This window comes from Neofelis nebulosa, chromosome 2, assembly GCF_028018385.1.
Source record: "Neofelis nebulosa isolate mNeoNeb1 chromosome 2, mNeoNeb1.pri, whole genome shotgun sequence".
NCBI classification, from domain to species: Eukaryota; Metazoa; Chordata; class Mammalia; order Carnivora; family Felidae; genus Neofelis; species Neofelis nebulosa.
Window position 1 is genome coordinate 211,509,647 of NC_080783.1, and position 13,905 is coordinate 211,523,551.

Below are 13,905 nucleotides of genomic sequence, written 5' to 3' on the forward strand. Positions count from 1 at the left end.
CTGCATGGGGCTGGGCTAGTGAGGCTTTGTTAAGTTCTCTGAAGCTTCCTATTGATATTGTCCCTGGGGGAGACCATACAGCACAATTACTGATAACATAGACTCTGGAGTCAGACCAGTGCTGGAGTTGAAACCCGGTTCTGCCTCTTCCTGGCTGTGTGACTTTGGGCAGAAACTTGACCTCTCTGTGCCTTGGTTTGTTCATCTATAAAATGGGGATAATAACAGTATCTATCCTGGAGGGTTACTGGGAAGATTAGATAAGTGAATATTTGCACAGAGTTTGAGGCACGTGAGACCGGGCTGGCCCCGAGTTCTGACACACGTGTCCTTATACGTGTGCTCCCCCGGGGTGACCTGGGGGCTTCTGTCCCAAGCACTTAGGCTCGGGCAGCCTAATCGCTGTGCTGGCCACAGCAGGGAGTAGGTTTCTCCTTCGAATCTAGAAAGAATGGCGTCACGGCTGGTGGATGCTCTGGGCCAACAGGTCCAAGCCTCCCTGTTCTGAGGCGGGGAAGCCTGGGTTCTCTCACAGAGCAGCACTGGAACTACATCTGGACTCTGAGGAGAGGGTACACAGCTGGAGGGATATCAGGTCCACACAGCCTGATGACCAGGTTTTATCCCCAGGGACAAGTTTTGCTTGAGTCCTCTTTGCGCTCAAGATGTATATCAAGCCGCCTCCACACTTTTTTCCTACCCCCGATGGAACTTAAATCCACTCAAATCATGGGGGAATGCGGGCCACGTGGGGCCAGTGCTTTCCAGGCTCCAAAACGCATGCAGCGCTCATTTCTGAGCCTGTGAGGAGGGGAGAGGACGAGAGGACACCGAGGCTCACGGGTGAGACAACTCGCTTGAAATCAGATGCAGGGGCCAGAGCTGGAGCGATGATCCAGGCACGGCCTGGCCCCGCTGGGGAGGGGGAGGGGCTGCAAGGGTCCTCCACATGGAGCACGGCGTGCAGTTTCATAGATTCTCTTGTTTTGGTGCAATTAACTGCTATTTACTGGTAACCCGTTAAGAAAGCAATCAGACAAAACCTGAAACTCAGTAATGCAGACGAGCAGTCCGCCAGCGTGTCCTGGGGCCTCGGATTCAGAAGGGCGACTGCTACAAGCAGCCCAACAATGTCGCCAGGCCTTCCTGGGGACGGGCTGGGCAATGGGAGGTCCTGCCACGTTCAGGAAGACCGGGGCAAGAGTTTGTTACTGCTGTTCTTGCTGCTTAAAGATCAGTCCTCTTGGGATCATGTTCTCATGGACTGTTTGCTGGGGACGGTGGTCAGAACCCTTAAGAGTACACACAGGGTTGCATATTTGCGTATGTTTTTCAGTAAGTGGGCTTCACGACCCCAGGTGGCGGTGGTTCTGGGATGAACTGTCCACACCCCGGCTGCCAGCAAGATCTACACCCGCGGTTGGCCTGTACCGTGACACTTCACTAGCGATGCACTGATGTTTATGTTCAAACGCTTCTAACCTACAGTCCAGATCAAACTCCTACGTTATCTTCACGTTTATAGGGCATTCCTTCATAACCTAAGCTTATGAACCCTCTTCTAAGATAAAGCTGTGATTGCATGTATTCCCTCCTGATACTTTATTATCGCCAAGTTCTTTTCCTACTCGACAATGGGAACAGGTGGGAGATGTGGGCCTATGGCAGTGTTTGCCCCACCTAGTGGGGTGTGAATGGAAAAAACTTCGGAGCCGTTTGTTGGGAGCAGATGGGCTGGGGGTGGGGTGTCTGTGAGGCCCGTGTTGTGAGAATGCAGGTTTTGGGTGAGAGGCCCTGTAGCTATTTTAAAACTCCCGGTCAAAGGGCTGGTGACCCCGTATGTTGCAGCCACACGGCACTGGGATTCCCCGCTAGGCATGGGTGTGGGTGGCTCCCGGGCCCAGGCTGTGGCCAGGATGGGAGACGCCGCCTCACGTCGGGGGCGGAGCTAACCCTGAGACTGCGGCAGCTCTGTGCAGCGAGGGGTCCTGCAGCAGGGCAAAACGGGGGCACGCCTCTGGCCCGGATGGAGCACCAGTGCGGGACAAGAGCTTGTATGTAGTCTGCCTGCCCCAGTTCCTCCCAGGGGTGGGGCTCCCTGACCTGGGGGTAAAAGGCTGCCGGAATGGATAGAGTAGATGCAGTCCCACCAGCAAGGAAGTGCTAGGCTGTGCCACAGACTCCTGGTGGGCAAGGTGAGCTGCCAACCAGGCCCAGCCCCTCACTGCCCAGGTGGTAGAGTGGCCAAGGCACTATGGACTCCCTAGGTTTGAAATCCAGCTCTGTTCTTTACTAGCCCCTTGACCCTGGACGATTTACTTAACCTCAGTTTTCTCATCAAAAAATGTAGTGATCTCGTCAGTTATGGGAGGGTTAACTGAGTTAATGCATGTAAAATGTGCAGCATAGACCATGGCTCGTGGGAAGTGCTTAATAATTGTTAGATATTATTATTACGTTATTAGGTTGTATCTGTTGGAGCCTGCCAGCACGGGTGGGAGAGCACGTGGAGGGGCCACTGAGTACAGCTGTGCAGGTTGTGCACTGTACAGGGCACCATTTCCACAGTAGTGCCTTCTGGAGTAGCGCAGTACGCAACCTGTGGGGCTGTACCCTGGCCCTAGATGCCCTGGGCATCCCGACTTCAATTTCTAATAGGTACCACTTGAAGTCGGACCACTTGGGGGGTAAGGTCTCGGAGAAGATTAACAAAGGAGGTAGTGTGGCTTTTGAGTCGAGCTACACAGCTTCGAATGAGGTATGGCTCAGCCCTTGAAAAGGTTACAGGGCTAGAGGAGCGATAGTTAGAATCTTGGCCAGGTCACTCCTGTCTGGGCCAAAGTTCTTCCCATCAGTCCAGGGCGGGTGGGGTGGGGTGGTGGAGTTAGTTTCGGGATGACAGAAAGGCTTTCCCCTCGTATGCCAAAGTCTGACTGATCGGCAGGGGCTGTCTGAGGCTTTGTAAAGTGAAGAAATCAGAGGCCACTTTAGGCTGGGTGGGAGGGGCTCTTTGATTGATTAGTGATGTCTGCATGAGGCCAGAGAGCGGGGAGCAGTGGCATGTAAGTTTGGGCTTCTCACCCTCCTCAGCCCAGTGGTTCTCCATGCTGACTGCACCTTAGAATGCACCAGAGAAGGCTTAACCACGCTCTGATTCAGGGATGTGGCCTGGCATCGGTTAACGGTTTTCACAAGCTCTGCAGGTGATTCTAACGTGTGGCCAGGTTGAGAACTGCCGGGGTGGACGTCCCTAAGTTCCCCGAAGTCCTGAGCTGCACGACTTCTCGGCATGGTTCATAGATCATGGAACTTTGAGCTTTCTTCCAGCAGAAATGACAGGGGCTTCCATCAGTTTGATTGCGGGAGAGGATTTGTCTTTAAGTTGGGAGATAGAGGTCGAAGGCCCTGGCTGCAATCGGGGGTTGGGTATCCAGGGTGACCTCTTCTCGGGCAACACTGTGGAGTTTCACTGGGAAGAGGCCCAGGCTTTGCATCGGAGGGATCTCCTGGGACTCGAAAAAGCCTGGCCCACACTGGCTTGATCAGGAAAGTCCTGTGACTCCATTGATTTCTCTTTTAAGCTCCTCTCCTGTCCCCAGGGTAGGTGGGACGTTGGGACGATGCAGAGGCCCACTGAGGTCTGCAGGAAGTAACATGCCCCAAACTCACAGGCCCGTTTCTGGGCCTTTGGAAGGATGGCCGGGGAGAGAAGGAAGCAGAGGAAAGCTGACCGGGGCCGCTGGACTGGAGAACTCAGGGCCAGGGTGCCAGGCTTACAGGTGGCACGATAGGACCACAGGCAGCCCTGGATGCTGACAGCTCCCCCAAATTACAGTCAGGGCGGCCAAGGTGAGAGGTTTCTGGGAGGCCACCCTGGCCTCCGCCCCCACCACGGGCCCAGAATTCAGCCAGAATTCAGCCAGCTTTCCTCGGCCCCTCCGGACCCAGCCCTGGAATTTCAAGGAGCAGGCCATGCAGGGGCTTTGCCCCCTGCCCGGAGCAAGATAGAAGCACTCAAATAACATAGAGTTCAATAATATTTTAAAATAAGCTTTATTTAGATTTTTTTTTTTTATATTTTATATTTGCATCCATGCCTTCGAGAAACCTTCCCCATGGGAAAAGTTATTTTCAACTAATTTACCCATAACTCATTCGCTATTTGACGTAGTTCTCTTAAATAAATCATCCTTAGTAACTCTTAGATTTATCTCCTAATTTACAAAAACTGAAATGAAAAGGAACTACTAAATCATTACCAGGAGTGGTTGCAATCTTATGTTCTCATAAGTAAAGGGCAAACAATAAAAATCAACCGAAAGGAAACAAAAAATCATGGGGGAAGAAAAGTATTTTCTAAAGTCTCTCTCCGTAGAGAAAGATGTCAGCTCCGGCCGCTCTCCCTCACCGCCAGGCTCGGTTAAACAGCTTAGCCGAAGGAGGCCCGAAAGATCCTTATTAGGTACCCTGCCTGCTCTTGCCCAGCAACCGCCCCCCCGCCCCCGGCCCCCACCGAGTCAGAAGGAAAGGGAACAGCCTACTGGTGCTTTTTTGTTTGCTTTAGAGACTTTGGACAAAATATCCTATCTTTCTGATAGAGATTCTCCAGCACTTTCAAATCTCCTTCCTTTGTAAGAGCTGAAAATGTTACAGTTAGCAGAAAGCGCCACTACTGTTGTGCAGAGGGTGCGGGTCATCGAGCTGTGTTAGTAGTTAAGGTGAAGCAGGGGGAGGGGGGGGGGATCCACAGGTCAACAAAAGAAAAGGTTAAGCTAGTTTTAGGCCTTAGGAGGCCCTGGCTTAGAAGCTCACGAGTTCTCCATCACCTGGCGTTACAATGTACACGGTTCCTTTGCTGGTGAAGCCTCCCTGGGGCCAATGTTGCTCCCCAAATGGGCCGATTTCCTGCCAGCCCTTCTCTCCTGGGGTGAGGGGGCTCAGGCTGTTGTGACAAGTTGGGAGGACAGGGCCCAAGGGATCCCGGGAGATTCTATTAAGTGTGGCTGGAGGAACCAGCCAGAATGGGGAGGGCAGAGAGGTTCTGATGCTGGACACTGTGTCCCCAGCAGCCCTCCCCTTGAGGTGGGTGCCTCCTCCAAGGACACCTGCCTGGCCAACATGCAGAATGACCCGAGGATGAGAAAGACACAGCTGCAGGGAAGAACCTATGGCCTCTCGAGGCCCCTCGTGGCACCGACTCGGGCCGAGGGTCCCTGTGGCCATACCCTGTGGTCATGTGATTGGCTGTCTCACTCTGAACTCAACCGCTCTCACAAAAGACAGACCCAAGAGAAGGTGACCATCACAGCTGGCCCTCTGCTCACTGAGGTCAGTTTTCCTTATTTGAGATAAATAAATAGATATTTAGAAAGGGGGAAGAGCTATGGGTGGGAAGGAAGGTGGAGTGCACTTCCATGCAGGGGCCGAAGAACGGGGGAGAAAGAGAAGAAAGAACGGAAAAAAGCAAGCTTTGAAATCCAATGGTCCTTGGGTTCTGGCCACCCTAAAGTCTACCTTGCACAGTTTGGCAGCAGCATGATAATAGAACAGACAAGTCAACAAAACACCCGCCTCCCGCCCACCCCATGGAAAAATATACATTCCAATATTTATGTAATAATTTAGATAGAATAAGTCTTCTGCGTTTGTGCAAATAAATTAAACGGAACAATTTTCTTTTTTTTTTTTTTTTTTTCCATAAAGAAAGAAACGGCAACGCAATTTAAAAACTGGCAGGCCGTTAAAAAGAGCCCGTTTGACCTCCGGCACGCCGAGCCAAGGTAAGCCGCCCCCCTCCCTCCCCGCCGCCCCCAATCCCCTGGCCGGGCTCCGGGTCTTGGCGAGGAGCCGACCTTACCCGACCACTTGGGCAGCTTGCGGATTAAAGTGACTCGGCGCCCCGGGGACAGGGTCTGGTCCCACGCGTTCACACCTGGGGGGCGGGGCGGGGCGGGGGAACGGGACAGCAAAAACAGACCACATCCTTGGGCAGACGGGCTCCAAGAGTAGCAGTTTGGACAAGGGACATTTACAAGCACGGAGTGCACAATAGTTTTGTTATTTACAAATACACAGCAGTCCTTCAAGTTTTCAAGTTTCATAAAAAAGGAGGAGGGGAGGAGAAGGGGGGGGAGGGTGAGAAAAAAAAAAACCCAACGAACCGAACAAAAAGAAAAAAAAACAAAACACGGAAAAGAAACAGAAACAAACCCAGATTAACAACACGACTGTATCGCTCCGAGGACGACAGAGAGTTGACAGAGTCACACACGGTTGGAGTATGTACATCAATTACAGAGGTGGCGCCGCAGGGGGCGGGGCCCGCGCTCGGCCACGCCCAGCACCCACGTGCGCGGGAGCTCGCGCCCGCACACGCCCCGCCACGCACGCCCCGCCGCGCCCCCCCTCCCCCGCGCTCGCACGCACGTCCACACGCACAGACACGCCTGCGCGCGGCAGGCGCAGGGAGGCGGGTATCACCAGTCCGCGTCCTCCTCTATGTAATAATCAGGGGCGGTACCATCAAAGAGGCCGGGGTCGAGGGACTTCCGCTGCTTCCCTCTGGCGAAGACGCGCGAGATGGAGCCGAATCCCATCTTCTCTTTCTTCTTTTTCCGTTTTTGGTCTTCAAGATCCTCTAGTGACTGAGGAGTCGGGCGGGCGGCGGGGGTGGAAGGAGAAGAACAAAGCCACCTGAGCTGGGTGCGGGGAGGGGGGGGGGAGAGGGGCGGAGGGACAGGGGGCGGGCAGGCGGCAGGGGCCACGGGTGGGTGAAATGCCAGGGTCTGCCCCTCCTCGCTGGCGGAGCCCACTCGGGCCAGTTGCGGAAGCTCTCTGGGACCACGGCGGGACCCACCCAAGGCCGCTGTGAGGGTGGCAGCGAGGACCACCGTGCTTACAGCAGTGCCGGGTTATAATAAGCCTTTAAATGACCGCTAGCTGCCGCTCTACAGCTGTCAGTTTGCCCACACCCTTGGGGTGCTTCCTGAGGGCCTGCAGGAGCGCGTCTGCGCACTTGGCTCCCGCTGGGCCCCAGGCCTCGTCTGCGGGGACACTGCGGCAGGGGTACGGGTTGCCTGTAAAAAGAAAGTCCCCATGGGAAAGGAGCCCCAGGGGAGCCCGGAAAATGAGGAAGGGGGCGACCTGAGCTTCGTGCCAGCCACGAGCAAGGGCCCTGGACCTTAAGGCCTTGGCCAAGAGGGTGGACTAGAGCGGGGAGGCTGGAGCTTGAGTTCTCGTCCTACCTAGGTCACTACCCATGGACTCTTGGAGTGCCCCTTGCCTCTCTCTGAGCCCAAGACCACAGTGATGTCGGAGATAGCCTGTGCGGGCTAATGGGCCAGAGGGTGGTGTCTAGAGGAGGGCTTTACAAACTGTCGAGTGCCTTACACAAAGACACGGAGTGTCATTGGGCAAAAGATGGAGGTTAGACTAATGGTGCCCAAAACACACCAGAATTACCTGAATTCCAGGGCCCATCCCATACCTGGGGGCTCAGATCCTTCAGGCTTAAAGGCCCCCGGAATCTGCATTTGCAAAGTCTTTCCTGGTGGACCCTGATGGAGATGTGCCGTGCACAGACCAGCATCTGGGAACCCCAGGACTAGAGCGTCCTTCTCAGAGACCCCTCTCGACCCTCAGTTCAGGTTTTCCTGCCTGCGGTCCCCTCCTCACTGCTGACAGGGTACTGAAAGAACAGTTTCTTGCAGCAAGGGACCCAGTGAGCCTCTGGCCTGGGTCATCAACCATTGGCTGCCAGGAGCCACTCACCAGGGCAGTGGGACGGAGGATGTATGATGCACTTAGTGGGTCCACGGACTGGAAAGGGGACCGGGGAGGGCAGACGAGGCACTGAGCCTGGCTCAGACGCCAAACCTGGATTGACTGAAGCAGCGGCTTAACTCTTCTCTGCCTTGGGTGTCCGAGAATGGAAGTGGGGATGCCGAGGGCCCAGGGGAACAAGCGGTGGGGGGAGTGGGCCCACATGGCCAGGGGAGGCACACCTACCTGTACAATAGGGTTGTGCAGGTTCTTCTGAACTGGGCCGGGACTGTCGCCCTGCAGCCAAAAAGAGGGAGATGATGAAACCTGGGAGCAGAGGTGGCCCGTGGAGCGTGGGGCCTTCCGTGGAAGGAAGCCCTCTCTTGGGGACCACCCTGCCTCTGTGCTGGGGAACCCACCCCTGCCTGCCCTGAAGCAGACCCTCCCAGATGGCTCAGCAATGGCACCTGGGGTTCAAGACGCTGTCTGGTCCAGAGGTCCTGGGGTGCTCTTACCTACTCAGGTCTCTCAATGACCCCCTTCCCCCACCCAACACCCAGTGATCAACAGATCAGTCAACTGAAGGCTTCTAAGTTCCTGTCCCACTTGGTCCATCAAGTTGGGACTGGAGGTTCTTTATACTTGGGATTTTTCATAAAGAAATATGGTTTTAAAGACCACACAAAAAAATTTCAGGACAGGAAGACACGGGAGACCATGTAGCTTCTAATCTCCCCCCCCCCCCCCCCTCAATTCAACGCATCTCTTATTCTCTGGGGGTGCAGGCAGGGCTCATTAGCCTGATTTACAGATCCAGAGAGGCTCTGGACAACCCAACGTGATGGAACTAATTGTAAGCGGAACAGGAACAGATCTGGGACTGTTTCTTCCTGGTCCAGTGCTGCTTTCCTGTGGGCAGGCAAAGGTGGCTGGACGCAAAGCCTTCGCTACAGCCCAGACTCTGGCTGCCCTGCCTGGGGGCCAAACGGATCTCTGGGATCACAAGTCATTAGTAGGGGGGGGCCTCTGATGGTGGTTTCCAGAATTGCAGGCAAAATATCCATGAAAAAAACAATGTCATTTGGGCCGAAGTCCATCAGTCTTCAACTTCCCTGCACTTGGTCCCCACCTCTGCTCTAAATTAGCGGCCACAGAGTAAGAGGATGGGGAAGTCCTTAGTCTGGGCTGGCCTGTTCTTGCTGGTACCAGGTCCAAGGCCCGAGAACACAGGGTTACCTGGTGCTTTTTCTAGGCTCTTCTTGGCTTACCTGTGTGCACAGCTGCTGAGATGGGGGATGAACGTGGCTGAGGGTGGGCGGGAATGGAACAAATGCTAGTTTAGTCTTTAGTCCCAGCCCCAGGTTTGCAAACAGAAACTAATCTGGCGGGCCACTGAGATAGGTCTACCTTAACGGGGAAGAGAATGAAGCCAGTGGCCACTGAAATGGCTGTGTGTGGACAACTGGCTTATCAAAGCACCCATCTCCTGGCAGCAGGGCCCCTGTGATCTCGGACATAAACATGCTGGACTGCCACCTGTAGCAGCCGGTATGCGTCAAGGCCAAGTTGAGCAAAAGGCTAGGCCCAATGCCATTCAAGAGGTCTTTAGAGAACCCGTGCTGAGAATGGGCTTTCCTACGGGACTTTGGCTATCAGAGCCCCCTTGGGCCCACCACAAGAAGACAAGATATGGCGCCTGGGAAGGTCTTCTCATTTGGGTGTGCATGGCTGCTCTTAAGTCTCTGGCCCATGGTCGAAGAATGAGGGGACCCTTGGCTGTGAGTACAGCCCATCAGTGGTCCCGCAGAACCAGAGGACAGGGGTCAGAGGCCCGCTAGTGGCCCTCGTTCTGTCCTTCAAGACCACCTTTGTCACGGGGTTCTGTCGTGGGAACTAGAGAAGAACAGATTGCTTCCTTAAAGCCCCAGTTAACAAAGAATCCCAGCCTTGAGTGGGATTCAGGCCCGAAGCGACCTTCTTGGCATCCTGCCTGGGCTGAATGAAGCCCCGGGCCAGCGATCCCTACGGTCCATGTTGCCAGGTGAAGGCAACTATTTTCATTTCAGGCTTAGCTACTTTTAGTAGTAGTCTTTAGCTACTCTCCATTGTTCTTGTAGACTGGACAAAACTTTCCAGTACGATTATTCATATATAGAAAAGTTACTGATTTTTCTACACTGATTTTCAACCAGTCCCGTTAATGTACCTGGTCATTATCAGTTCTAATAGCTTTGGAGGTTATTCTCTTGAGTTTCCAGGTAGGAAAGCAGATCAGTGGCAAGTGATGGTTATTTTGTCTGTCTTTCCTACCGTATTCACCTCATTCCTCCTATCAGTCTCACTGGTTAATAAAACATTAAGCGAATTTTTGAGAAAGCTTTCTCATGCACTTGAACACCTCTCTTGTGTCTCTGCCTTCACGGCAGGGGAGCCGCCCTCCGTCGTTATCAACCATGTGACAGAACAAAACTGTAGCGTGGCCTCCACACCCCGGATCCAGTGTCTCCCGTTTGACCCTCCACATGGTGTCCTCCTGTCCTCAGATGCCTGACCCACCTTCGTCCCCTTCTCGGGAGCCCGACTGTCTGCTCTGCCGGTCACCAAGAGTGAGGTGGCCAGGGACCCGCACCTTGTGGTAGCTGGTGCCCAGTATGCCATCAAAGAGCGTTTGATTAAGCAAAAGAAAAAAAAAAACAACCCGAGAACAAATTCGTGGGACACCTCTCCAGAAGTAGCATTTGCCCAGACTCCTGGAAACTAAAAAACAAAACAAAACCTGGCTTATCCCAGGATGAAGGACTGAGAGCTGGCTCTCCATGGAAGTGAAGGGTGCTGGTAAGGCCCCGAAGGAACCTCTGAGAGGAGAGGCCCGCAGTCCTAGACCAGAGGTAATCCAGGCTGCACAGACCCTGAGCCGACCCAGGCCCGCCTTCCTCTGGGTTTTTCTGGCCCTCCCGGACACAAGGAGCAAACAGGCCTCATTCCTTTCTCCCCACATCCATCTCTTCTTGCAAAAGGAGAGAACAGAACAGGAAATGCCTTCGCCAGAGTGCTCCCTGGGTGGACAAGAGGAAACAGCGGGTACGTCTTCACCCCTCCACCCCGCCCCTGCGGTTTCCAGGCAAGGGCCCGGGGCCCAGGCCCTGCTGCTGCTGGCCTTACGTTGCAGAGGGAGTGTGTCCGGTGCCGAGGGGAGTTGATGTCGCTTGGCGTGGACGACCGGTCGCCTTCGGCGGCAGATGCGTCGGAGATGACAGAGGGCTGCCGTGAGTGGCAGGGGCTCACCCTGACCGCTGGAAAGCAGGGACAGCTGGTGAGTGAGGGGTGGAGAGCATGTCCTCGCCTGTGCCGCCCTGCAGTGGCGCCCCTGTGCTCCCGTTACGCAGGTGACGATGCCGAGGCATAGAGAAGACACTGTCTAGCCCTTTGCCCTCCACTCCACAGACCCACACACGGCCAAACGGCAGCTCCTGGGAAGGTCTGGCATGGCCTCTGGATCCGAGGTGGCCCTCTCCTAACCGCAGTGAAGGAGAAGAGGCCCGAGTTTCCAGGGACCTTGATGACTGTCCTCACCATACTCTCACCAGCTGGACGTTCCCTAGACCTGGCTCAATCCGAACCGCTGGTCAACACCAGCTTCCCAAGTGAGAAGCCTAGCGGCCACCGCTGGGTCCCCTCTTTCCCCTACACCCAGCACCCAGTCATCAGCACCTTCAAACACAACCCCCAATCCGTCCACTTCTTTTTTTTTTTTAACTTTTAACATTAATTCATTTTTTTTTCAACTTTTTTTTTTTTTTTTTTTTTTTAAATTTATTTTTGGGACAGAGGGAGACAGAGCATGAACGGGGGAGGGGCAGAGAGAGAGAGGGAGACGCAGAATCGGAAACAGGCTCCAGGCTCCGAGCCATCGGCCCAGAGCCTGACGCGGGGCTCGAACTCACGGACCGCGAGATCGTGACCTGGCTGAAGTCGGACGCTTAACCGACTGTGCCACCCAGGCGCCCCAAACATTAATTCATTTTTGAGACCGAGAGAGACCATGAGCAGGGTAGGGACAGAGAGAGAGAGGGAGACCCAGAATCCAAAGCAGGCTCCAGGATCTGAGCTGTCAGCACAGAGCCCGACGTGGGGCTCGAACCCACGAACCGCGAGATCATGACCTGAGCCGAAGTCGGACACTCAACCGACTGAGCCACCCAGGCGCTCCAAATCCATCCACTATTCTACAACCCCGCTGTCATTACCCAGGCCGAAGCCACTGTCGTCTCTCACCCGGAGGACCGTGCGGCCTCCCAGCCTCCACTGAACGGGAGTCCTTGCTGACTCCATTCCTCACGCTGCAGCAGAGCCGGGCATCTGGTCACCCTGCGGGGGAAAACCCCCAAGGCCCAAAGGGATGTGGCCCCGGCCACCCTAGCAGCCTTGGCTCACATCACACTGGCTTTCTGACAGTGCCTGACACAGGCCATCTCCCTCCTGCCTCCGTCTTGGCTGGTCCCGCTGCTCCATCGGGAGGAATTATCATCGTTCACGTCGCTCCGCCTGTCCTGAGAGAGGCCTCCCCCAACTGTCCGCTCTCCCCACGCTTTCCCCCACCAAAGAGCCTGTCTTCTGCCGATTTCACTCCCTGTTGAACCAGACGGACTGAGGGCCTCCTGTACGCAGGCAGCGTGGGAGCAGGGAGCGGACTGGGCTGCATCACGACAAAGATCGTCCTTCCTGCCAGTGGCCATACGGTTCGATGTGGGGGGCTGGCGGGGGAGAGGGGTGGACAGCGGGCTTTGCGGTCAGGGACTTGGGTACCCTGCTGGGCCACGGCAGCACCTGCGGGCTCTAAAGGCCAGCCACCAACCCCCAACTTGCACGTGTCGCCCAGAGGCAGCCACTCAACACAGGGACCGAGAACAGAGCCAGGCGGGCTGCGGACGGGCGGAGGGGTTTGGGGCTTGTACCACGGCCAGTGGGTACAGACGCTGCCCGGAGGCCGCACCCTTCCTCCCACCAGTGCCCGGAGGGAACACGTGTGACGTTTACTTGTGGCCCTCCCACACACCCCGTGACTGCGAGGAGCCCTGCGGCCTCCCCTGCCAAAGGATCCCAAGAGACCCAGGCTGGAGAATCCGTGTTCCCGCTCCCTGGACACAGTCATTGGTCCAGGGGTGGGCACGTGATCCAGGCGGGCCAATCAGGCTCCTCCTTCAGGATTTACCATAAACCCGGAGAAAGCGCTTAGTTTTTCTTTCTCCTGACTTTCGCCCTTAAAGACCTTAAAAGCCTGAAACTCCCGGAGACCGTTTTGCTGCTCTGTGGAAAGAGAGGGCCTAAAGATGAGGCCGAACGGGGGCAGGTGGAGCGCAGAGGCAGGGCCCCCAGATAGCATCCGGTCTTCAGGAGCCAGCTGTGCCTGAAGTCCATCTCTTAGACTTCTCAGTTACAACAAGCCTGCGACCTCTGCTCCCCCCCCCCCCCCCCCCCCCGTGCGCACGCAGCTACAGCGTGAACGGAGAGGCTGCCTGCCCCGCCCTGGGAAGGTCAGGAGCCTCCTAAGAAGCCGCGGCAGCCCGGGCTGGGCCAGGCCGGGCGCAGGACTCACCTTGCCGGTCTGCGGGGTGCGGGGGGTGAGCGTGATAGAGGGTCTGCTGGCTCTGCCGGATGGCCGCCGTCAGCGGGAGGTCCGCCTGCACCACCCACTCCTGGTTGCCGTTGAGCACCGTCTCGCCCGGCATGGCGAGGGAATGCCGCTTCGGGACGTCCTTGGTCAGCGTAGCTAAGGACTGCTTGGCCTGGAGAGAGGGCCGGGAGACAGGGGAGGGAAGACGGGATCGAGGGGACCTCCCGGCCCGTCGCTCGGCCAAGACCCACCGCGGTGAGAAAGCCGTGGATCCGCCCTCGGTACCTGGGCAGCTGTGACTCTGAATGGCGTGGCCCGTCAGAGTCTAACACCCGCACCGCAGGCCTCGCTTTGGGGTTGCCCCTTGGTTCCCGCTGACGCAAAGGGAGACCAAGGGGACGCGAGAGAGGGAGACCAAGGAGGCAGAAGAGAGGGGGTCCGAGGAGACACTTATCACCCATTCTTTCGAGTTCTCTAAGGACCAGCGGGGATTTGAACGAGATTGGAGGAAAATGGGTGCTTTGCCTGAC

At 55.8% G+C, this 13,905-nt stretch overlaps 1 protein-coding gene across 7 annotated transcripts in view; it reads right to left on the reverse strand.

The window, feature by feature from the left end:
- Window positions 1-13,905, reverse strand: part of KAZN (kazrin, periplakin interacting protein) — a 1,084,458-nt gene that overhangs the window by 48,119 nt on the left and 1,022,434 nt on the right. For 5 of the 7 annotated variants that reach the window (XM_058696318.1, XM_058696330.1, XM_058696337.1 and 2 more), the window contains 4 exons: window positions 13,358-13,547; window positions 10,924-11,054; window positions 8,008-8,058; window positions 6,521-6,644 (listed from right to left, as the gene is read on the reverse strand). In XM_058696318.1, the coding sequence (XP_058552301.1) occupies window positions 6,521-6,644; window positions 8,008-8,058; window positions 10,924-11,054; window positions 13,358-13,547 (496 nt within the window). Of the gene's footprint in view, window positions 1-4,034; window positions 6,645-8,007; window positions 8,059-10,923; window positions 11,055-13,357; window positions 13,548-13,905 lie in introns of those variants that run through there. The other 2 variants (XM_058696357.1, XM_058696350.1) reach the window with 2 other exon arrangements.